General features: G+C 24.9%; 1 protein-coding gene across 2 annotated transcripts in view; it reads right to left on the bottom strand.

Moving 5' to 3' along the window:
• Window positions 1-46: 46 nt before the first annotated feature.
• The window catches only part of LOC142230228 (uncharacterized), a 218,566-nt gene continuing 192,251 nt past the window's right edge, over window positions 47-26,361 (bottom strand). For both annotated transcript variants that reach the window (XM_075300869.1, XM_075300868.1), the window contains 5 exons: window positions 16,415-16,743; window positions 16,242-16,345; window positions 12,565-13,470; window positions 12,377-12,496; window positions 47-7,659 (listed from right to left, as the gene is read on the bottom strand). In XM_075300869.1, the coding sequence (XP_075156984.1) occupies window positions 7,573-7,659; window positions 12,377-12,496; window positions 12,565-13,470; window positions 16,242-16,345; window positions 16,415-16,743 (1,546 nt within the window). In that variant the 3' untranslated portion in view covers window positions 47-7,572. The remainder of the gene's footprint in view (window positions 7,660-12,376; window positions 12,497-12,564; window positions 13,471-16,241; window positions 16,346-16,414; window positions 16,744-26,361) is intronic.

The raw sequence follows: 26,361 nt of genomic DNA on the forward strand, positions 1-26,361 counted from the left end.
GTATTTCCAGAAAAAATTATAATAATAAAAATCAAGAAAAAATGTATTGAATTGTTTATGTATTAACTTTTTTTATTAGTTTTTCACCCAGGGGAAAGGAAACAAAATTCTGTTTTATACTAAGCTGCTTAATTTACTTAAGATTTTCAATTTTGTTTATACACACACATATACATATGCATAAGATTTCATAAATTAAACTAAATATATTTAATTAATTATACAAAAAAGGGTATTACATATTATTAATATTTTCATTTTGCTATAGCAATTGCTATTTGTTGATTTGCTTAGCATTTGTCTTCTTCTTATAAATAAAAGATCAATAATATTGAAAAAAAAAAAACAATAAAATGAAATATATATATCACAGGGTTGTATTATTTTTTTAAACGTTTCGAATTAAATAAACAAAAGACTCAAAACAAAAAAACATTATGAAAAGACATGCATGCAAATATTTTTATCTCTTTGTAAAGCAGAATTTTTCCCAAGAAAAATGTTTAGAAAAAAAAATATTGCCAATGCAAGAAAAATCAAACAAAAAAAGCTCAAAACTCTTTAAGATACCACATCCTACTACTAAATAACAGAAGTGACTTTTTCTCATAAAAAAAGAATTAGCTTATATATGGACTATATATATATGTATGGTATATAAGTATATATTTTATTATATAAATTTATAATAATATATTTTGTTATATGTATATACATATAAATTACTTATATAATTTTCTCCATATTCATTTTCCAATGTCTTGTTAAAAATTTTGTTTTTTTTTCTTTCATGAAGGGGATAAAGGAGGACACCAGGTTGGTTATTATTATTATTTTTTTACCTAAAAGCTTTTCATTTGTAATCTTTTAGTGTTATTGAAATATATGTAAAAATTTCTTTTGTTTTATTTTGCCTAGGCAAAAAAATTGAATTTCCATATTATGGTGTATGGGTGTGTTTGTTTTTGTTTGGTAAAATTTTCGAAAATTTTCGTCAGTTGTTTGTGTATATTTATTTTATCTAATATTTTATATTTTTTGTTTGTCTCAATTTCTAGCCTCTTGGCTTTGTAACCAAATAACATTTAATTTTCTATTTAAATTATTTTAATTTTCTGTCATAATATTGCACCAAGTCCCAGCTGTACTTGTAAAAAAAAACATTTATTTTTTATCATAAATTTACTTTACTTTTTTTGCCTTAGGTTTTCTACTTTTGTTCTTATATATGCTCTAAAAATTTAATACATATATGTTTTGTGTTTTCCCTCTCTCAGTTTTCTTTCTAACTTCATTTTAAAGCATTTAAATATTTGTTTAAAAACCACTTTAGGGAATTTATTTTCATTTATGTTTCCTTTGAATTTATAGAATTGCTTTTATTTTTTTTTTTGTTCTAGAGGTTATATAAAAGATTCCACAATTTTTTGTTGTTTTCTAAATTCACTACTTTTTGGCACATGCTTTTGTTTTACCAAAGATATCTAATTTTTTTTTTCAAGAGTCTTGTCTAACATATTTAAAATTCTCAAAAAAATCACAAAGAAAATTTTTTAAAGACTGGAGATTATTTAGAAGAAATCAAAATTAGGAGAAAAAAAAACTATGGAAAAATTCTAAAAATGAAAAGGAATCTTAAGATTTTAATCTGTGATACTATGCAGAAATAAAAAAATTTAAGACATAAACCAAGAAATTATTTAATCCAAATAAATTTATTCAATTACAGAAATCATAGTATCAATCACCAAAATTAATTAAAAAATAATTGGTCCTATTGAAAAAATTTTTTGTTATTGATTTTTCAATTAAATTTTAAATTTAAAAATTAATTAAATCACTTAAATTTTAATTAAAAAATTCTTCAAATTCTTGGTGATATTTTTCCTATGTAGAAATTAATCTGTAAAGTGAGGCGAAAGGGAATTTAATTTCACATACCAATTTGACCAATAAATATTCTAATCCACCATTAATAATAATTTTAATTAATATTACAATTTTCCGAAATCAATTTAAATTTTTAATAACCAAAGTGTTTTCAAAAAGTCTATACTTCATTTACTTCCAAAATGTCAAAATTTTATCCATTAAGAATTTAAATTCATATCATAAGTTTTCGAAAATAATTTAAAATTCTAAAGTCTATGCTTCTAAACTGCGATATTACTCAAAAATATAATTTTCAATGTCAAGGAGCAATGGTCTATTTTTTGTCTATTTCCAAACTCCGGTTTTATTCAAAAATACAATGTCAAGGGCCAATTTCAATCATACTTCTATTATAGGGAGTTTTGTATAAAAGTTTTTGATATTTTATATTTTAAAACTGTTTAGGGATTGTAAGAAATTTAAAAATCGCATTATTATATATATTATATATAAATTAAATTTTAATTAATTTTTTTTAAATCAAATTTTGAAAGAATTAATATGAATACAATTATTTTTTTGGATTTGGCGGATGTCCGCGATTAGTTTCCGTTTGCTGCGTCATTATCTTGCACACATGAATATTTCACAAAGTTAAAGAAATTGGGACTTCTTCAAAACCTATTGTAATTATCAATGCTATCAGATCAATTCGTATGGCCAATCAAATTCACAATTTAGAAATGTTTTTTTTTTTGTTTTAATTAAATTATGTTTACTAGCCATTTATTTAAAGCAAATAGTTAGCACACATGAAAATTTTGAAGATTTTAAGAAATTAGGGCTCCTTCAGAATCTATTGTAACCATCAAAGCTACCACATCAATTCGTATAACCACTCAAATTCACAATTTAGAAAGGTGTGTTATTTTGTAAGTTAAAGTATCATTACTAGGCTTTTATTTAAAGCAAATAGTTTGCACACATGAAATTTAAATAAATTGTGATTCCTTCAAAGTCTATTGTAACTATCAAAGCTACCACATCAATTCGTGTGGCCAATCAAATACACAATTACAAATGAGTTTTTTTTTCAAAAGTGAAAATATCTTTACCAGCCCTTTATTTAAAGCAAATAGTTTGCACACATGAAAATTTTGAAGATTTTAAGAAATTAGGACTCCTTCAGAATCTATTGTAACCATCAAAGCTACCACATTAATTCGCATAACCACTCAAATTCACAATTTAGAGAGGTGTGTTATTTTGTAAGTTAAAGTATCATTACTAGGCTTTTATTTAAATCTAATAGTTTGCACACATGAAAATTTCACAGATTTAAAGAACTTAGGACTCCTTCAAAATCTATTGTAACCGTCGAAGCTACCACATCAATTCGTATGTTCACTCCAAAGTAATATTTAGAAATGAGTTTTTTTTTCAAAAGTGAAATTATCTGTACCAACCCTTTATTTAAAGCAAATAGTTTGCACACATGAAAATTTCAAAGATTTAAAGAAATTATAACTCCTTCAAAATCTATTGTAAATATTAAATCTACCAGATCAATTTGCTTTTTCACTCCAAAGCAAAATTTAGAAATGAGTTTTTTTTTTCAAAAGTGAAATTATTTTTAACAACCCTTTATTTAAAGAAAATACTTTGCACACATGAAAACCTCATAGATTTAAGGAAATTATAACTCCTGTGAAATCAATTGTAACTATTAAATTTACCAGATCAATTCGTATGTTCACTCCAAAGCAAAATTTGGAAATGAATTTTTTTTTTCAAAAGTGAAATTACCATTACTAGCCCTTTATTTAAAGAAAATACTTTGCACACATGAAAACTTCATAGATTTAAAGAAATTAGGACTCTATAGGAACTATCAAGTGTACCAAATCAATTCCCATGATCACTCAAAAGCAAAATTTATAAATAAGTTGTGGAATTATTTTTTGTAGCATTTTTTTTAAGCAAATAACTTGTACACATGATATTTGTACAAAAAACTGTAATTATGTTGAGAAACATTGCATATCATAATATTGTCAGATCAATTCGTAGGTCTTATATTTTTTAAGTTTATTTTTAGGTATTTGAAATTCTTTTGATATGAAATTATTTTCAAAACTTTGCACACATGAAAAATTCAAAGATTTAGAGAATATGTGACAATTTTGCGAAATTATGCTGTTATAAAAGTAATGCTATCAATTCGGTTACGTATTTAAATATCCATTGTTAAAATTTTAGTTTCAAAGTTGTTAAATTCTCTTTCTTGTCTGATAATTATTTAAATTAAATAGTTTGCACACATGGTTAATGGATATTTCCAAGCAATTATATATTCATATGAGACTCATTGCATATCAAAACATAGCTAAATCAGTTAGCAAATAAGTCTTAATTTCTGTTTTATATATGCATTTTTAAGGGCCAATATTTCTTTGCTACGAAATTATTTTCAAAACTTTGCACTCATCAAGCATTCAAAGATATTTATAAGTTATAAAATTGTTAGAATATTTTGCATATATCAAATCTTTTAGATCAATTCGTTTAAACTTAAATATTTAATTTTAAAATAAATTTATTTAGATCGTTCAGTGTGTTTTCACAGGTCATATACAATGAAACCTCTAAAAATTGGCCACTTTGAAAAGAGGACACCTCTAAAAATTGGAAAATTTTCTTAAGTCTTGTTTTGTTGTTGCCACATTAAAATTCGATTGGTGTCCAATTTTAAGGGATTTAATTTCACTGTATTGATTAAGAGGCACACATGCGAAATTCATGTTGTTATGCAAAATTGGATCCCTTTGAAACTCACTGCAGGTCTTAATATTTTCAGATCAATTCCTATATAAGACTTAACTATTTATTTTATAAGTCAAAATTTTATATGCTACGAAATAATTTGCACACAAGAACAATTCATTGAGTTATAGAATGTCTGATATTGTGAAGATATTTTATAGTTATCAAATCTACCGGATCAATTCGGATGTGAACTTAAATTTCAAAGACATAAACATGATATCCTAGAATAGAAAAAATCGACTAACTAGTGATTTATTTAACGAAAATAATATGCACACATAATTAATGCTTACTTGTACGTATAGTTGGATTCGAACAAAATCCATTTCGATCCATGAAATTTATAGATCAGTTTGTGTGTAAATTATAAACGGGTGGGTATATGATAAGAAACATTTTCTATGGCCGCTAACAAATCTAAAAAAAAAATGAAAATTTTACCGAATTTAACAGAGTTACCAGATTTCCTCACATGCCAATTAATTTGTATTTTTTTTTGTAAACAGTTTCAAAATTATATATTTTTAGATCTCATTTTGTAGACGCTTTTCTATGCCATATATTTGAAGAAAACAGTTTGCACACATGAAAAGTTTGAGGATTTACTTGAATTATGATACCATTGAGAACTTTTCTAATTACTCATGTTACCAGATCAATTCGATTGTATACTTAAAAATTAAATTTAAAAATTTTGTCTTGGTCAATTTACCAGCCACTTTTTAGATTTAATTTCTAAACACTTATCTAGGTCATATATTTGAAGAAAACTGTTTGCACACATGATTTACTTCAAGTATGATACCATTGAGAACTTTTGTATTCATTCATGTTGCAAGATCAATTCGCTTGTATACTGAAAAATTCAATTTGAAAATTTTGTCGTGGTTGATTTACCAGCCACTTTTTAGATTTCATTTCTAAAGGTGAGTACTATGTTCGGTTTTTTCACCAAAACACTAAGTTAAAACTACAAATATATTTATGAAGACGATTATATTTTGATCGAGTATTGCCAAATAATGGATGGAAAAGATCCAAGGAATTGATTGCAAATAATTTTATATTTCTAAATTAGTTAATTAAAAAAAGTAACCGTGAAAACAAGCTGGTTTTCAGCTTGAAAACTGAACATAGTACTCAGCTTAAACATTTATCTATGCTATATATTTGAAGAAAACAGTTTGCCCACATGAAAAGTTTGAGGATTTACTTGAAGTATGATACCATTGAGAACTTTTTTAATTATTCATGTTACCAGATCAATTCGCTTGTACACATAAAAATTAAATTTAAAAATTTTGCCTTGGTCAATTTACCAGCCACTATTTAGATTTAATTTTTAAACATATATTGAAAAAAAAAAACCGTTTGCACACATGAACACTTTGAGGATTTACTTGAAGTATGATACTAGTGAGAACTTTTATATTCATTCATGTTACCAGATCAATTCGCTTGTATACTTAAAAATTCAATTTGAAAAATTTGTCGTGATTGATTTACCAGCCACTTAATATGCAAACGAAACGTCAATTATTTGAGGAAACCAGTTTGCACACATGGAAATCTTGAAGGTTTACTTGAAGTATGACACTATGGAGAACTTTTGCAATTAACCAAGTTACCAGATCAATTCAATTGAATATTTAAAAGCTCAATTTGGAATTTTTGTCATGGTCGATTTATTAGACAATTATTTTGCAAACCTAATATCCTATACAAAACTCCCATATTGAAAATATGTAACAATTATGTTTCACTAATTACGTAGGTGGTTCGATAACTACGATAAGTATCAGGCAGTGAAGCAAAATACTTATCGTTTTAACAAGATAAAATTGTAAAATTGTACAAAAAAAAAAAACAAAATATTTTAATATAATTATAATATAAAATTAGAATTTTTACTATTTTGTTTTAGCTATGGAATTTATTTAAAGAGATCATTCTCGATTTTTCTTTGGTGGCAATAAATTAGTAGAAATCAATCCTGAGAATTGTGAAAAACCTATAAATCATAATAAATTCTTTGATTAGGAACGAATAATTGAAATTGATTTACCCAATTTAAGCTAGAGTTGTTGGTTATTAGTAAAGCAAATGTTAAGCATCAGATGGCTTTTTTCTTCTATAAAAGACGAGATCTTCTACTCGATCTTAATAAATCGTACTTCAATTTTTGTAGAATGTTCTATTTGTGACCCTACATAGTTATATTCTAAGAAAAAAATTTCACATAATGATTTAAATATTTTTCTTTGTGTTTTTTTTTTATTTTCATCTCTAAATAAATTTCCTTTGGCTTTAAACTTAAAGAAAAGGTTGCTTAAGTTTTACTTTACAACCTTAACAAGCAAATTTTGCTACACTACATTATACAAAGTTAACATAGCTTATGTTTTTTTTTGTATCATCCCCAATAACACAAAACAAATTGTTTTAAACATTTGTTAAATTCTTTCGAATTTCGAAAATTAGATATGCATTTACAAGAGAAAGAACTAAAGCAAAATCTGCCATTCTCTAATAATCAAATTTGATTACTTTGATTATTATGGGAGAAGGATGGGAAAGAGAAAAAGACTTTGTTTTTTTACACACTTATGGAAATTTACAAAAACAAAAAAATCCCAAAAATATATAGGCAATGGAATATTTCAATAATAATAAAAATAATAATAATAAATATAATTTACATATACATATATATACTAAGCATTTACATACATACTTCTTAGGGCTGCTGTACTAAAGCTTATAATAATTTACTAGGAAAAATGTGGAGAGTTTTTTGTTTGCTTTCTAAAATTAAAACAAAATAAAAAAAAAATGGGGGAAATATTAATAAGTTTAATTACAAGTAATATAAATTCAGTCACTATCATCGGGAGTTGTGGAACCAAACGATGAGCTACGGTCATGGATTAACATCGACAAGGTTTCTAAACTGCGGCGAACCTGTAAGAATAGCAAAAAAGAATTTAAAAAAAATTAATTATATTTTTAATACAACAGAAATTACAAAAAAAAAAAAAATTAGAAACATTAGTCACCCTCTCATAAGTCTTCTGGGAAAGTCGCGAATTTCTTAGTCGCACGGGACATTAATATCTAATCTTAACAAATGCCATATAAACATCGAACAATTTCTTTAGCTAATTTATCAAATTTCCCATATATGATTCATTTTTTGGACATCAGACCTGACTGGGCTACATTTTATTTATCTACATAGACTCAAGCCATACATTTATCGTAGTCTTATCATTTTTATAGCATATGGATTTTCTTCGATAACACAAAATGCATATCAATCATTTATATAATATTGATAGACATGTAGTGGGCATTTTAGGTGATTGAAGGAATCTCCATGCAATGTAATTGTCTTAGATATTTGATGATGATAATAATAATAATAAAATAGGTCAAAGATAATGTTTTGGGAAAGGTTAAGGTTATTTGGAGTAATGAAATATATAACAATTATCCCGAGCTACAATATCTTATAAGTATCAGGCAGTGAGGCCAATAGAAGAGAAAAAACTTTTGCACACATTGTCAACTTAAACTTTATTGTATAGAGGAATTACCTCCGTATATTTTTATAATTACAAAATTTAAAAATCAATTCTTGTTCAGCTTTAAAAACGATTCCTTGGCCATTAATTAAATAAATTAAACATTTGTGTCTAAAGAAAAAATATTTATTACAGGTAAGGGTTTCCTAGAATTTTTGTCAAGGTATGTTATAAAAAAATTTAGCGTTATTTGGGCTTACTAAATCTATGATAGGTATACTATTCCACAATATCTTAAAGCCAGAAGAAGACTTTTGCAATTCGCCCATTATTTTCGAAATATTATTTTGCACACATCGACAATTTAAACTTTATCGGAGAGTGGATTTACTTCCATATACTTTTGTTGTTACAGAATTTAATGATCAATTCTTGTTCAGCTTTAAAAACGATTTCTTCGCCAATAATTAAATAACTTAAAAAAAATTTGTCTAAAGAAAAAATATTTATTTCTGGTTATTTTCATCCTAGAATTTTTTCAAGGTCATAGATAATGTTATGGGAAAATTTGGAGTTATTTGGGCTTATTAAGTCTATAACAATTATCCCTTTCTACAATATCTTAAAGCAAGAAGAAGATTTTTTGCAACATGCCCATTATTTTGGAAATATTATTTTGCACACATGACCAATTTAAACTTTATCGAAGAGTAGTAGTACCTCCTTATATTTTCCTAATTACACATTTTATAGATCAATTCTTTTTCACCTTTAAAAACAATTTCTTCGCATGTAATTATAAAAAATTAAGTATTTGGGTCTAGAGAAAAAATATTTATTACGGGTTAGTTTTTTCCTAGAATTTTTTTCAAGGTATGTTATGAGCAAATTTAGGGTTATTTATAGATCAATTCTTGTTCAGCTTTAAAAACGATTTCTTCGCCAATAATCAAATAACATAAACATTTTTGTCTAAAGAAAAATACTTATTTCTGGTTATTTTCTTCCTAGAATTTTTTTCAAGGTCAAAGATAATGTTATGGGAAAATTTGGGGTTATTTGGGCTTATTAAATCTATAACAATTATCCTTTTCTACAATATCTTAAAGCAAGAAGAAGATTTTTTGCAACATGCCCATTATTTTGGAAATATTATTTTGCACACATGACCAATTTAAACTTTATCGAAGAGTAGTAGTACCTCCTTATATTTTCCTAATTACACATTTTATAGATCAATTCTTGTTCGGCTTTAAAAACGATTTTTCAAGGGGGGCTTATGAAATTATATAGGACATATTTTACAATTTTTGATATCCTGCTGTAGAAATTTAATTTATAATATATCTATCAAATTATTCATGGTTTTCATGGTTTGTGCACACATGATACATATAAAGAATTTTAGATTCTAGGACAACATTAAGATTTAACAAAATTCATAATTCTTGTATATCAATTCATATATAACTTCAAACTTCCATAGTGGAGATCATTTATTGAAACTTTGTGGACGCCATTTATTGAAGTTTGGAAGTTCTTCCAAAGGCACAAATTTAAAAGCACTTCCAGAAGATGCACTCCCAATGATGTTCTTTATTTTAACTACCCTGGAAGTTCTTTTAATTCAATTTTTAATAACTTGGGTTTTTCATACTTTTAATGGATAATTTTAACTTTTTTTGTTTCAAATACGTTAAAAACGGAGTAAGAATTCATGAAATGGTACTAATCACTTAAATTTTGTCGAAAAAATGCAAAATGCAATCTGAAAATATTGCGAATTTTTGAAAATATTTGACGTTAAATATTTCCGACAAGCGTTTGAATCCATTAAAAATTATAAAAAAATTTAAAAATATTTATTTGACAAAATATCACAGAATTTTTTAATTTACATCCAAAACATTGAATTTGGTTCACACCTAAAGTAGTGATGCAAATTCAGTGCAACGGCTGTTGAAATGGAGGTCTTCTTTCCTATGACAAGTCCATGTTAAATTCATCGCTTCTGCGTCAATTTTGCACCACTTCCGGATTCAAAAAGAACATTTTCATTACTTTTTTGGAGATGCTTTTTTTGCTGGGATCCTCTTGTAGAAATACAATTTATAATATTCCTATCAAACTATTCATGTTTTTTGGGCACACATGATGCCCATGAACAATTCTAGATTCTAGAATAATATTGAAATTAACCACATGTCATAATTCTTGCATATCAATTCATATGTAGCCTCAAACTTATATATTGGAGACCTTGTAATTTATCGAAAATATCAATGAAATAATTCCTATTCTTTTGCACACATGATGCCTATAGAAAAAAATTTGGAGTCTAGGACAATATTGACATTTATCACATATCATAATTCTTGTATATCAATTCATATGAACATGGCCATTTATTGCGATTTGTTTGCTTTTCTTGGAAATCTATTTTAATAATTTCTTTGCACACGTGATATAATAATTTAATAATTTCAGTAAAATTATTTTTTATATTGATGCTCAGAATTATTTATTATTTTGATAATATACTATTCATATGTAGCTTCAAACTTCCATATTGGAGACCTGGTCATGTATTGAAAATATCAATGAAACAATTCCTATTTTTGTGCACACATGATGGCCATAAACAATTTTAGATTCTAGAATAATATTGAAATTAACCACATATCATAATTCTTGCATATCAGTTCATATGTAGCTTCAAACTTCCATATTGGAGACCTGGTCATGTATTGAAAATATCAATGAAACAATTCCTATTTTTGTGCACACATGATGGCCATAAACAATTTTAGATTCTAGAATAATATTGAAATTAACCACATATCATAATTCTTGAATATCAATTCATATTCCATATTGGAGACCTGACCATTTGTTGAAAATTTCAATAAAACAATTCCTATGTAATTGTAAAAAATAATTTATGTGGAAGGGCCTATGTCCTTGAAATTATTTATTTTTCTAACAATATTCTATCCTTAGTTTTTCAACAAGCTATTGCCACTAACAACAAAGCCAATACCAATATCTAACTTTACTCCTTTAATGGGGATTAAGCGATTATTTAGGACATATTTTGCGAATCTTCTTGTAGAAATTCAATTTATAATTGATCTATCCAACTATTCACACTTTTTTGCACACATGATGCCTATAAAGAATTTTAGAGTCTAGGATACTATTGTCATTTACCACATATCATAATTCTAGTATATCAATTCATATGTAGATTCAAATTTCCATATTGGAGACATGGTTATATACTAAAATTTTGTTGACTTTGCTAGCAAATTTTATGTAACAATTTTTTTGCACACATGATATTCACATACAACTGATGAAACTTGGCTTATTTGTTGCTTCTTTGCTAATTCAATCTTTGTCATATCAATTCATAAATAATTATAATCAATAATTATGCTAATCTTGTTTTTTTGTGGAAGACCATATATCTTTGTAAGAATTCTAAATCGACAATATTTTATGCACACATGGTGTGTGTTAATGAATTCAGAAAATAGAAGCTTCTTATGACCTTCTGGAAGCCACTACACTGACATAACAATTCCAATTTAAAATAAAACTCTGATTCCAGAAACTAAGGGTAGAATATCAAGACTATTTTACTTTATAAAAGTGGGATATCATTTCAAATTTACCGATTTAATTTTTTTAGTGCTCAGCTTAGCAATTATTTATTCTTCTTGTTGCTTTATGTGTAAATCATTATTCTCTTTCAAGTTTTACCTATCGACGACCTAACACAACAAATCATAAAGCATTTTAGATTCACGATTTTCAAACGATTTAATGAAAAGTGATAAAAATGTATATTTTTAACTTATCTTAAGCACTTGTTGTCCAGATAGAGAAATGTAAATAAACAATACGGGTATGGAATATTAGATTCTAAGAAAGAAGACAAAAACATGTGACAAGTTAACCACACAAATAAATCGAGATAGTTGGGAGCGTGGACATATAATTGATAAAAATCAATTCTAACAATTTTTTCTGTACAAATGAGATCAAACAAAGAAAACGAACAGTGGAACCAATCAAATAGGAACTTGGGTAATATTATAACTTCCCTTTTTTTCCTTTTTTTATAATAGACTCCTTAGTCTTAAACTCACCTTAGCGATTTGATCTAAATTCGTTTTAAGTATATTCTGAGCTTCTTCAGTGCTTTTCACTTGCAATTGTTTTTGGAAACGTAAAGCTTCGGCAAATATATCATCATTATTGGCAGATTGCTGTAAACCATAAAAACAAACAATTTCTTTAATAAGTTTTTTCTTTCATAGACCAAGTAAGTACTCACCCAATTAAATTCTATAGGAGATCGATAGGTATTCGTCTTCGCTTCTATATCTAATATCCGATACAATAGGAATATGGTGAATACAGCCAGTAATACGGTGAGCATAGCGCCCAAGTATACCACATGGATTTCAGTGGGAAATTTTACATTGACCATCAGTTTATTGCTTAAGGTTCTAAATTTATTTAAAATTTGATAAGCTTTTGTTTGTGGCAATGATGAGAATATGGTGGTGGGCGACGATGAGGTCGATGGGGTTGGCGTTGTGGTCGCCGAGGTGGTTGTGGAAGCGGTGCCAGCAATAAATGTGAGATTAGCATGACTGTCGAGTCCAGGACAACCAATAGCCGTTGCCGGGCCATTTATGGAGGACATAATGACATGACCAATACCACCGCCTCCGGCCCCACTACCACCATTCACATAATGTAGTGCTGCTGAGCCGGCTGCTGGTGGAGCCGAGGCTCTTATGGAAGCTGCGCTATTTGTTGCTGTTTTGGCATTTAACGGAATGTCTGAGTGCCTTAGTTTATGCTGGCCAGAGCTATCGGCAATACTTAGACTGGAATTACCAACGGAACGTCTTAAAATCGTCTGATTTTCATTTGTGGAATTTGCATTGTCTGTTGCCTGGGCGGGACTTTCGTTGCCGCTAATGGAACAGCTGCTATCATCCTCCACAGAGTATTCCTCAGAGATCTCAATGCTCGCAGGATCTTTGGGTAATATTTCGACGGTACCCAATGGAGGGCATACACTGCACATTAGACGAAAGGCTGCTTCACGGCTAATGAAACTGCCAAAGACATGACGCTCATCGGCGGTGGCCACACCAACAGCATTTGGTATAATTTTAGCCGTTTTCTCCTTGGAGATTTTTGTAACAGAAGATGTGGGTATAACAACCTGGAGAAAAGAAATTAGACATAAATCGATGAGTATACATTCTTTTTAAGATAATAAAAGAAAATAAAAATTTAACTTATTAAAAACATAAATAATAGGCACGAAAAATATTATTATAATAAATTTAAAATTTTTTGTTTAAGATAAATAAAAAAATTATGTTATAATTTAATATAATATAATTTTATTATATTTATTTTAGTTTTTATTATTTTTTATTTTTATTATATTTTCTTATATTTTATTTATATTTTTATATTTATATTTATATTTATATATATATTTATATTTATATTTATATTTATATTTATATTTATATTTATATTTATATTTATATTTATATTTATATTTATATTTATATTTATATTTATATTTATATTTATATTTATATTTATATTTATATTTATATTTATATTTATATTTATATTTATATTTATATTTATATTTATATTTATATTTATATTTATATTTATATTTATATTTATATTTATATTTATATTTATATTTATATTTATATTTATATTTATATTTATATTTATATTTATATTTATATTTATATTTATATTTATATTTATATTTATATTTATATTTATATTTATATTTATATTTATATTTATATTTATATTTATATTTATATTTATATTTATATTTATATTTATATTTATATTTATATTTATATTTATATTTATATTTATATTTATATTTATATTTATATTTATATTTATATTTATATTTATATTTATATTTATATTTATATTTATATTTATATTTATATTTATATTTATATTTATATTTATATTTATATTTATATTTATATTTATATTTATATTTATATTTATATTTATATTTATATTTATATTTATATTTATATTTATATTTATATTTATATTTATATTTATATTTATATTTATATTTATATTTATATTTATATTTATATTTATATTTATATTTATATTTATATTTATATTTATATTTATATTTATATTTATATTATATTTATTTATATTTATATTTATATTTATATTTATATTTATATTTATATTTATATTTATATTTATATTTATATTTATATTTATATTTATATTTATATTTATATTTATATTTATATTTATATTTATATTTATATTTATATTTATATTTATATTTATATTTATATTTATATTTATATTTATATTTATATTTATATTTATATTTATATTTATATTTATATTTATATTTATATTTATATTTATATTTATATTTATATTTATATTTATATTTATATTTATATTTATATTTATATTTATATTTATATTTTTATTTATATTTATATTTATATTTATATTTATATTTATATTTATATTTATATTTATATTTATATTTATATTTATATTTATATTTATATTTATATTTATATTTATATTTATATTTATTTTTATATTTATATTTATATTTATATTTATATTTATATTTATATTTATATTTATATTTATATTTATATTTATATTTATATTTATATTTATATTTATATTTATATTTATATTTATATTTATATTTATATTTATATTTATATTTATATTTATATTTATATTTATATTTATATTTATATTTATATTTATATTTATATTTATATTTATATTTATATTTATATTTATATTTATATTTATATTTATATTTATATTTATATTTATATTTATATTTATATTTATATTTATATTTATATTTATATTTATATTTATATTTATATTTATATTTATATTTATATTTATATTTATATTTATATTTATATTTATATTTATATTTATATTTATATTTATATTTATATTTATATTTATATTTATATTTATATTTATATTTATATTTATATTTATATTTATATTTATATTTATATTTATATTTATATTTATATTTATATTTATATTTATATTTATATTTATATTTATATTTATATTTATATTTATATTTATATTTATATTTATATTTATATTTATATTTATATTTATATTTATATTTATATTTATATTTATATTTATATTTATATTTATATTTATATTTATATTTATATTTATATTTATATTTATATTTATATTTATATTTATATTTATATTTATATTTATATTTATATTTATATTTATATTTATATTTATATTTATATTTATATTTATATTTATATTTATATTTATATTTATATTTATATTTATATTTATATTTATATTTATATTTATATTTATATTTATATTTATATTTATATTTATATTTATATTTATATTTATATTTATATTTATATTTATATTTATATTTATATTTATATTTATATTTATATTTATATTTATATTTATATTTATATTTATATTTATATTTATATTTATATTTATATTTATATTTATATTTATATTTTTATTTATGTTTATATTTATATTTATATTTATATTTATATTTATATTTATAGTTATAGTTATATTTATGTTTATATTTATTTCGTGGCAATCATAATCTACCAAAATTTGAATAAAATTTTACCAAAAATCTTAATTGAAAGCTTTGCATTAAATATCTGTGTCAAAATTTTATTTCTATAGAAAATTTTGTCGACATTTTATTTCTATAGAAAATTTTGTCGACATTTTATTTCTATAGAAAATTTTGTCAAAATTTTATTTCTATTTATTTTTATATTTTTATTTAGTTTAATTTAAGTTCAATTTAATATAATTTAAGTTTAATTTTAATTTGATAAATTAAAAAATTCTGTTTTTTTTTTGTGGAAATTAACAAAAAAAAAAAAAACTCACCTTAGTAACATAACCAAAAACATTGGAATAAAATGCAAAATGTTGATCTGTTATATAAAGATGTCCTTGCAGTAATATATCACTGACTAAAGCACAGGAAAAATCTAAAATTACAAATAAACAACAAATTTCAATAGAAAAAGTTTCAAAGCTTTCTGTTAGTGATTGCTTACAGTTAATTAACTTCTCATCTTGTGACACCTGAGAGAAATGCCTTTGGAACTTTTTTACCCGTGATGATGAAACCTCTTTGCGTTTCTTTTCTTTTTCCGGTGGTGTAATATTATGGCTCGAACTTGAGCCAGAGGTGCCAGCGGCAGCAGATGAGGTGGTAGCAGCAACAGCACCGGCGGCTGTAGAAGCCGCCGGTGATTGCTCATGTTTAGCCGTGCTGCTGCTGTTGCTACTCGCACTACGACGTGAAGGACTTATGCTGCGCAGGCTCGATGAAGATGGTACCGACTGCAGAGGGGCCAAGGAGGCGGAACTATTTTTAAGAGATCTGGAAAGAGAAGGGGAAAAAATTATATATATTAATAAGAAATATTTATAATAAATAATTTATATATATTTTTGATTTATTGATATAATTTTTTTATTATGCTTATGCTTTTGTTTAGATCGCTTGTATATGTCAGTCATGTGTTTTTAACTTTGTTACAACTTTTTAATTGCCATTGATTGCTTTATAATGGCTTTTGGTTTTTATTGTACCACAATTTCATCATAATAATCATCTATAGCTATCATATATTTCACGAGAGCCATAATCATTATGAATGTGACATAGATCTAGAATTGTTTTTTTTAACACCAGTTTACAATATTTTTTTTAATTAAAAAATAATAATAAATTAATTAAATTATATAATATTAAAATAAATTAAATTAATTTAAAATAAATTATTTTAATTTACTTGAAAATTTTAAAACAAAAAGTTTAATTAGTTATGTTTGCAATTCACAATAACATATTATTGTGAATTAATATAGCAACATTTAGGGATGCCATTGTGAATGGAAAAACTTTTAATTCGCGAAAATTTTTATTTAATTTAAAATTATTTTTTTTAGTAAAATAACAAAAAATTAAATTGAAATTCTAGCAAATTAAATTAAATTATCTATTTACCAAAATATTAATAAATTGCAAATACAATTTTCATTATTGCCCATACTGAAATTCTTATTTCTCTAATCTATCCAATTGTATTTACTATAATCGTATGACATATACTTTGTATTTTGGTATTAGATTTTGTCTATTAATGACGCCATCAAATCAATATATTTACCCAAAACCTAAAGGGGGAGAAATCTTGTTTATGGCTTTGGGTGTTCGTGACGTAATAATATCGACTCATCCACTATGCCATGCGAATTCATACATAGACACTACAGGAGTGTCATCAATTAAAATATTATTAACTGTCGAATAGCATGATAAACTCTTCCAAAATGCAACTCTTCCAAAATGCGCTATCATTCAATATAATAGTGGGGATTTTCTGTATTTTCATTGGAAATTCATATAACATTTTGTTTATTAATTTACAATAGAAATTTTATTTATTTCGAGGCAATAATCAACTACCAAAATTTGAATAAAATTTTACCACAAATCTACCAAATTTTGAAAAATCTTAATTTAAAGCTTTGCATTAAATATCTGTGTCAACATTTTATTTCCACAGAAAATTTTATCAAAATTTTATTTCTATAAAAAAATTTGTCAAAATTTTATTTCTATAGAAAATTTTGTCAAAGTTTTATTTCTATAGAAAATTTTGTCAAAATTTTATTTCTATAGAAAATTTTGTCAAAATTTTATTTCTATAGAAAATGTTGTCAAAATTTTATTTCTATAGAAAATTTTGTCGAAATTTTATTTCTATAGAAAATTTTGTCAAAATTTTATTTCCATAGAAAACTTTGTCAAAATTTTATTTCTATAGAAAATTTTGTCAAAATTTTATTTCCATAGAAAATTTTTTCAAAATTTTATTTCTATAGAAAATTTTGTCAAAATTTTTATTTCTATAGAAAATTTTGTCAAAAATTTATTTCTATAGAAAATTTTGTCAAAATTTTATTTCTATAGAAGTTGTCAAATATTTTTTTTTAGAAAATTTTGTCAAAATTTTAATTCTATAGAAAATTTTGTCGAAATTTTATTTCTATAGAAAATTTTGTCAAAATTTTATTCCTATAGAAACTTTTGTCAAAATTTTATTTCTATAGAAAATTTTGTTAAAATTTTATTTCTGTAGAAAGTTTTGCCAAATTTTGTTTCCATTTCTATAGAAAATTTTGTCAAAATTTTATTTATATAGAAAATTTTGTCAAAATTGTATTTCTATAGAAAATTTTATTAAACTTTTATTGCTATAGAAAATCTTATCAAAATTTTATTTTATAGACAATTTTGCCAATTTTATTTGTATAGAAAATTTTGTCAAAATTTTAGTCCCATAGAAAACTTCGTCAAAATTTTAATTCTACAGAAAATTTTAGCAAAATTTTATTTCTATAGGAAACTTCGTCAAATTTTTATTTCTATAGAAAATGTTGTCAAAATTTTAATTCTATAGAAAATTTTGTCAAAATTTTATTTCCATAGAAAATTTTGTCAAAATTTTATTTCCATAGAAAATTTTGTGAAAATTTTATCCCTATAGAACATTTTGTAAAAATTGTATTTCTATATAAAATTTTGTAAACATTTTATTTCCATAGAAAATTTTGTCGAAATTTTATTTCTATAGAAAAATTGGCCAAAATTGTATTCCTATAGAAAATTTTGTCAAAATTTTATTTCTATAAAAAATTTCGTCAAAATTTTATTTCTATAGAAAATTTTGTCAACATTTTATTTCCATAGAAAATTTTGTCAAGATTTTATTTCTATGGAAAAATTTGTCAAAATTTTATTTCCACAGAAAATTTTATCAAAATTTTATTTCTATAGAAAAATTTGTCAAAATTTTATTTCTATAGAAAATTTTGTCAAAATTTTATTTCTATAGAAAATTTTGTTAAAATTTTATTTCTTTTGAAATTTTTTTCAAAATTTTATTTCTATAGAAAATTTTGTCAAAATTTTATTTTTATAGAAAATGTTGTCCAAATTTTATTGCTGCAGAAAATGTTGCTAATATAGTCTCCAGTTACCCTCATATCGAGTGATTCGGTAGCCTTATGTTTCATATATTAAGTTTTAACTTGTACTTGTGCTTACTAAAGCTTATATGTTTTCTAAATATATTCAACTAAAAAAATATATTTTAATATCCAATTATTTCCAGAATTGTTTTCTAGAATTATTCAAGAATTCTATTTTTATTATCCAAGGTAGCAAATTTTAATATTAGCCATTTTAAGTAAACTAAGAAATGTGTTTTCTTAACAATTTACAAGTGTTGTAAAACTTTTGTTGCTTCATAAAAATAAATGATACGATATGATAAGATAATTGGAGCAAAACAATTCACATTAAAAAATAAGAAACAAAAGAAGGCCTTCTTGTCTTCGGTCGAACAATAAAGAATAGTTCTTGGTGTCATAGAAGAACCATTCGATAAATGAAGTTATTACATTTGACAAAACAATAGAGCTTGCAAATAAAGAGAGTACCAATAAATAAAGCGTATTATTGTATTTAATAAATAATTATTAATATTATTTCATAATGGAATGTTTTGTGAAACTGTGATGGTTTTTATTGCATACGATAAGCAGTTGCAAAATGAAACGCAATTAGGTTTTATCCAGTGAAAGAAGAAAAATATCCAAACCCGATATCGCTAAGAATAATTCTCAAACAATAATAAACCCTATAACAGTTTACTTTGCCAATTCTAAGGTATCCCTAATTCACAATAATATGCTATTGTGAATAAATTTTATCCAGTGTATGTTTAACAATATCCAAACCCGATATCGGTTTGGACATAGTTCTCAATAAATAATAAACATTTTAGTTTGCCAATTTTAATATATTCTTAATTCACAATAACATGCTATATTAATTCACAATAGCAGTATTGCCAAATACTTTTGTTAGTAAATCGTCAAAAATGAGATTTTTCTTTCGTCTCATTTTTCCTTTTGAGTTTTAGGTTTCTACATCTATTTCGAAAAAAACAGGCCTTTACTTTTCGGGTTATTTGTGGTGTTATTTTTTTTTTTTTTCGTCCACTTTGTGGTCCTCGTTACATATGGTGGCAAATTCGATTTTCCTATTATCCAAAAATCTAATTTCGCTTTCGTCATTAAAATTGTGTGTATATATACCCCCATTATCTATACCATTAGATATGTGGCTATCACTTATTGTGGTGTTCCCATATACAAAAGCTGACAATGACGCATGACACGTGATTTTGAAATGGAGGTTTTAGCAGTATTTTCCACCCAATGTTTATATGGCAAAGAAAAAATTCTAAACAATAACTAAATATTATATTCTTGCTAAACTTCTCCTAGTCCGTCATTAGACCTATCTACCATCGAAAGACGTTGTGACGACAACAATGAAAGACAATTTTAGTTTTTTTTTTTGATATTATAAAAATTTGCTTATATGAGTTTTGTTATTTTTTTTTTGAATTATCTGTTTATGATAAACGCAAAAAAAAACACACACACAAAAATATTCATTCACAATTTTTAAAATTTTATATCTCTTATTTTGACGAACATAGCGACTGATTTATTGCATTCAAAGTATATGAGAACGTGCGTCTTGTATTAGATATCTCTTTGTTTGGTTCATCATTAAAGTCATTGTGAGTACATACACACATATACGTCAACAATATTTTATGATCCATATGTGGTATAAAATGAATATACACAAACTCCTCAACAATAATTCAAATTAGTTGAGAGATCAATTATCTTTCTTCCACCTCTCCTTTACTCTCTTCCCTTGATGGGAAAAGAGAAAAGCAATTAATCGTTTTAATTGCATCACCCTGTATGTCTATCGATTGTGATGTTTATGGCTTGCCATATCCGTTAACACCTCTAGGTCATTTTATACTCAGAGAGTATAAATACGTCTCTCTGAGATGTTCATTAGAATATCAAAGGAAATTTTAGGAAATGCAAAAAAACATGGAAATTTCACAGGCAATAGAATTTTTAATTGATCAAAACACAAGTATTGTTTTAAGGCCACGAAAACGACAAAACGGTTGGAATAATTAAAGATATTGAGTTTTTTTTAATATCTACTATGAAAACTTTGTTTTTAAAATTCGCTTTTAATTGTTTTGCCAACAACAATTTAAAAGTAAACAAATTATATTGTCGTAAATTGATATATTAATTACTCCTTCATACTAAACATAATGCTGGATTTTAATTAAAGATCTTTCTATAATCGTTAAATTTATGTCATTTTCAATTTCATTTCTAAAGGAAATTTTCTGAAAATTTCCTTTTAATAGAAAATTTTGTCAAAATTTCTTTTCTTTAGGAAATTGTCGGCAAATTTTCTTATCTTAGGATAACTATTTTGTCAAAATTTCATTTTTGTAGGAAATTTTATCAAAATTTCATTTTTGTAAGAAATTTTGTCAAAGTTTTATTTTTGTAGGAAATTTTGTCAAAACTTCATTTTTATAGGAAATTTTGTCAAAATTTAATTTTTATAGAAAATTTTGTCAAAATTTCATTTCTATAGGAAATTGTCGGTAAATTTTCTTATCTATAGGATATAGTTAATTTTCTCAAAATATCATTTTTATAGGAAATTTTGTCAAAATTTCATTTTTGTAGGAAATTTTGTCAAAATTTCATTTTTATAGGAAATTTTGTTACAGTTTTATTTTTATAGGAAAATTGTTGGTAAATTTTCTTTTTTTTATAGGATAACTTGGGAGCCACCGTGGTGCAATGGTTAGCATGCCCGCCTTGCATACACAAGGTCGTGGGTTCGATTCCTACTTCGACCGAACACCAAAAAGTTTTTCAGCGGTGGATTATCCCACCTCAGTAATGCTGGTGACATTTCTGAGGGTTTCAAAGTGGGTTTCTCTAAGTGGTTTCACTGCAATGTGGAACGCCGTTCGGACTCGGCTATAAAAAAGGGGTCCCTTGTCATTGAGCTTAACATGGAATCGGGCAGCACTCAGTGATAAGAGAGAAGTTCACCAATGTGGTATCACAATGGACTGCCACCTAATCTAGGATAACTTGCAATAATTTTCCTTAACTACAGGAACTTTCCTGTGACATTTTATTTCTATAGAAAAATTTTTCAACGTTCATTGCTATGGGAAATTTTCTTAAAATTTCAATTGTATAAATTTTTGTTTTGAAAATTTCATTTCTATAGGAAATTTTATTTAAAAATTTCAATTTTGTAGGAAATTGTGTAAAAAAATTATTTCTAATAGGAAATTTTCTCAAAATTTCATTTCTATAGGAAATTTTGTGAAAATTAATTTCTATGGGAAATTTTCTGAAAATTTCAGTAGGAAATTTTCTGAAAATTTAATAAATTTTGTCAAAATATTCTCATTCACAAAATGTTCTCACAATTACATTTCTATAAAAAATTTTCCCAAAATTTCATTTCTATGGGAAATTTTGTCAAAATTTCATTTCCATAGGAAATGAATTTATTTTCTATGGAAAATTTTCTGAAAATTTCATTTCTGTAGGAAATTTTCTCAAAATTTCATTTCTGTAGGAAATTTTTTCAAAATTTCAATGCCATAGGAAATTTAGTGAAAATTTCATTGCTATAGGATTTTTTCCAGAATTTTATTCCTATAGGAAATTTTCCAAAAATTTAATTTTTATGGGAAATTTTCTCAAAATTTCATTTCTATAGGAACATTTTTGGAAAAATCATTTTTATAGGAAATTTTCTCCAAATTTCTATGCTATGGGAAATTTTTTCAAAATTTTATTTAAAGGGTGGTTAAATTGTAAGGGCCGATGTTGAATGTGAACCACACCTAAACGCCAAGTTTTTTCCTAATTTTATTTGACATTTCTCTATTTCCGACTTACTCAATTTTAACCATGGAGAGATACACAATCCAACAACGTATTAAATGGTTCCAAGAAATGGCAACAGTGGATGATCAATTTTCGAAGAAAATCATCTTCAGTGATGAGGCACATATTCACCTCAGTGGATTCGTCAATAAACAGAATTGCCGCATTTGGGCGAATGAGAATCCAAGAGTGATTGTCGAAAAACCAATGCACCCACAAAGAGTGACTGTTTGGTCTGGTTTATGGGCTGGCGGCATCATCGGGCCGTATTTTTTCCAAAATGAGGCCGGTCAGGCAGTTACTGTGAATGGTGTTTGCTATCGTGAGATGATAACGAACTTTTTATGGTCCGAATTGGAAGATATGGATGTGGACGATATGTGGTTTCAGCAGGACGGTGCCACTTGCCACACAGCTAACGAAACAATGGCTCTTTTGCGCAACAAATTCAATGGCCGTGTTATCTCACGTAATGGCGATGTCAATTGGCCGCCAAGATCATGTGATTTGACACCGTTGGACTTTTTTCTTTGGGGTTATTTGAAATGGTGATTTGACACCGATGGACTTTTTTCTTTGGGGTTATTTGAAAGAAAAGGTGTACGTCAATAAGCCAGCAACAATTCAAGAGCTAAAGGATGAGATAATTCGGCACATTAACGGCATAGAACCTCCATTATGCCTCAGCGTCATCGAAAATTTGGACCATCGGATGAAAGTGTGCCACTGTGTGCCGAGGTCGCGGCGCCCATTTGGCCGATATTTTGTTCCATACATAATTGAGTAATACCAATATATCATAATAAAATAAAATTACAATAATTTCCTAAATAGTTTGTGTTTTATTCAAACTCAACATCGGCCCTTGAAATTTTAACCACCCTTTATTTACAAAATGTTCTCAAAATTTCATTTCTATAGGAATTTTTTTTCAGAATTTCATTCTTAAGGTGAGTACTAAGTTCGAGTTTAGCTGCTAAAGTGAAAACAAAATCTGTAAAAAAGGCATAAAATTATAAATATTTGTTGCAAATTTTATTATAACTTGATGTGGAATAGCCCTAAGCAAATTTTCACAAAGTTTGTATTCCTAAAAATGGATTATTAAAGAAAAGTAATGGTGAAAAAAAATACGATTTTAGCGGCTAAACTCGAACGTAATACCCACCTCTATTTCGTAAATTTCATTTCTATGGAAAATATTCTGAAAATTTAATTTCTATTGGAAAATTTTCTCAAATTTTAATTTATACAGATTTTTTTTTATTTTATTTCTAAAGGAAAATTTCTGAAAATTGCATTTCTATAGGAAATTTTTTTTTAAATTTCTATATGTCTTTTTTACGCATAAAATCATATCATATACAATTATTCATGAAATAATGGGCTACTTCAAGTCCCTACCATATAGCATGTTGATTGTATATCTATAAAGATTATCGAAAATTCATTGATTAGAATTTAAAAAAAAAATCTAAATAAAATCTTAGAACACCTGGTAATCTTATTGTTTCACATAAAAAAAAAAAATAAATAATAAGCTTGCAAAAAAATAATAATTGGCAGCATATGCAATGACTCATTAACATACATGTCAGTGGTCAAGTTCCCACAAAATAAAATAAATTGAAATCAGCCAATGGTTGGTATTGGCCAAAAGATTGCGCTTTGATCATTTATTACCACTGGGAACAATAAAAGTCACGCATTTTTAGGTCGTTATAATTGTTAAATGGTTTATTACTATATAACAATCATATCGGATAAAGTCATATGGTTCCTAGAATAAATAAAAGAACTTTGGGAACACCTACAAATTGGTGATTGATCATATTTTAATTTTTAAAAATTTAAAGAAAAACAAATTTAAACCCGATTTTCCTAAATTTCGTAGAGGACTTCTTTTGCCAAAAATGAATAATCGACTTTATCAAATTTCAAAAATAATCGATTTAAAATTTTTTTTAGAAATCCATTTCCCTAAATTTGGGAAAGGACGATTTTTGCAAAAGTCGAATATTCGATTTTTTTTTAATTAAAAAAAAAACACAAATCGTCTTTATGATCGCCAATAAATTTACCATAAATATAAATTCAGTACCTTCATCCTCGAGATGAATAAAAATTCTTATATACCATAGCAAATTGGCAGAGAGACAGGCGGATAAAAACTTGGACTAATCCAAATGACTCTGAGCCAATAAAATTTGTCTAACACAGAGATATTTTGTTAGTTACATATGTATGTGAATCAAAATTATTTCGCCGTAATAAATATAATAATAAAATGTAAATAATAAATATTGACCGAATTCGATAAATTAATGCCTTGTTTTTCTATTATTTTGATCTGATTTTTTTCTGTTCAAGTACGGACTATTTATCGTTTTTTATTATGGGGATTTTATATATAATAATTTTGTTTTATCTATATAAGTATTTTTATTTTGTTAAAAGCTCATTTAAACAAATTTCCAGTGGATTTAAATGATCGAGCTAGTAGTGTTGTAGCTTACTTTACTGATAAGAATTAGTGCTCCCGTTTTAACATATGGCATATGCCTCTCTCCTCTCTATCTCTCTTGCTGTGTTTCACTCACCACTCTATATTTGCCTTATAAATGAGTTTTTTTTTTGTTTTCTCTATTTACTTACTGCATTGATCTGAATCTCTGTAAATTCGGTTTCTCCCTTTCATCGGAGGGGGTATTATTACCCTTAGATGGTAATTCTATCATGGATATACGTTTGAATTTCTTTTCCGTACTACCACCATTGCCATTATGAGATCGGGGACGAAAAGGGGTACTAGTGTATGGAGTCTCCTTTGCAGTGTTTATACCGGCCTCTTCTATGGGTGATATTGATTTTTTTGCATTTTTTGCATCTATCATAACCGTGTTTTGTTGCGGACCATCATTTTCACCAATGGCTTCTTCTAATTCCATATCACTTATATAATTATTAAAAATATAATTTTCGAACGAGTCTATATCCTGTTCATTACGCGGATGAAACACACTTTTGGCACTCTCTACCAGGCTGGTCAACGTGTCATATACCATATTGACATAAGATCATGGAAGAAAACAAAAAGTAATGACAG

The sequence above is a fragment of the Haematobia irritans genome, chromosome 3 (assembly GCF_050003625.1).
Source record: "Haematobia irritans isolate KBUSLIRL chromosome 3, ASM5000362v1, whole genome shotgun sequence".
NCBI lineage: Eukaryota > Metazoa > Arthropoda > Insecta > Diptera > Muscidae > Haematobia > Haematobia irritans.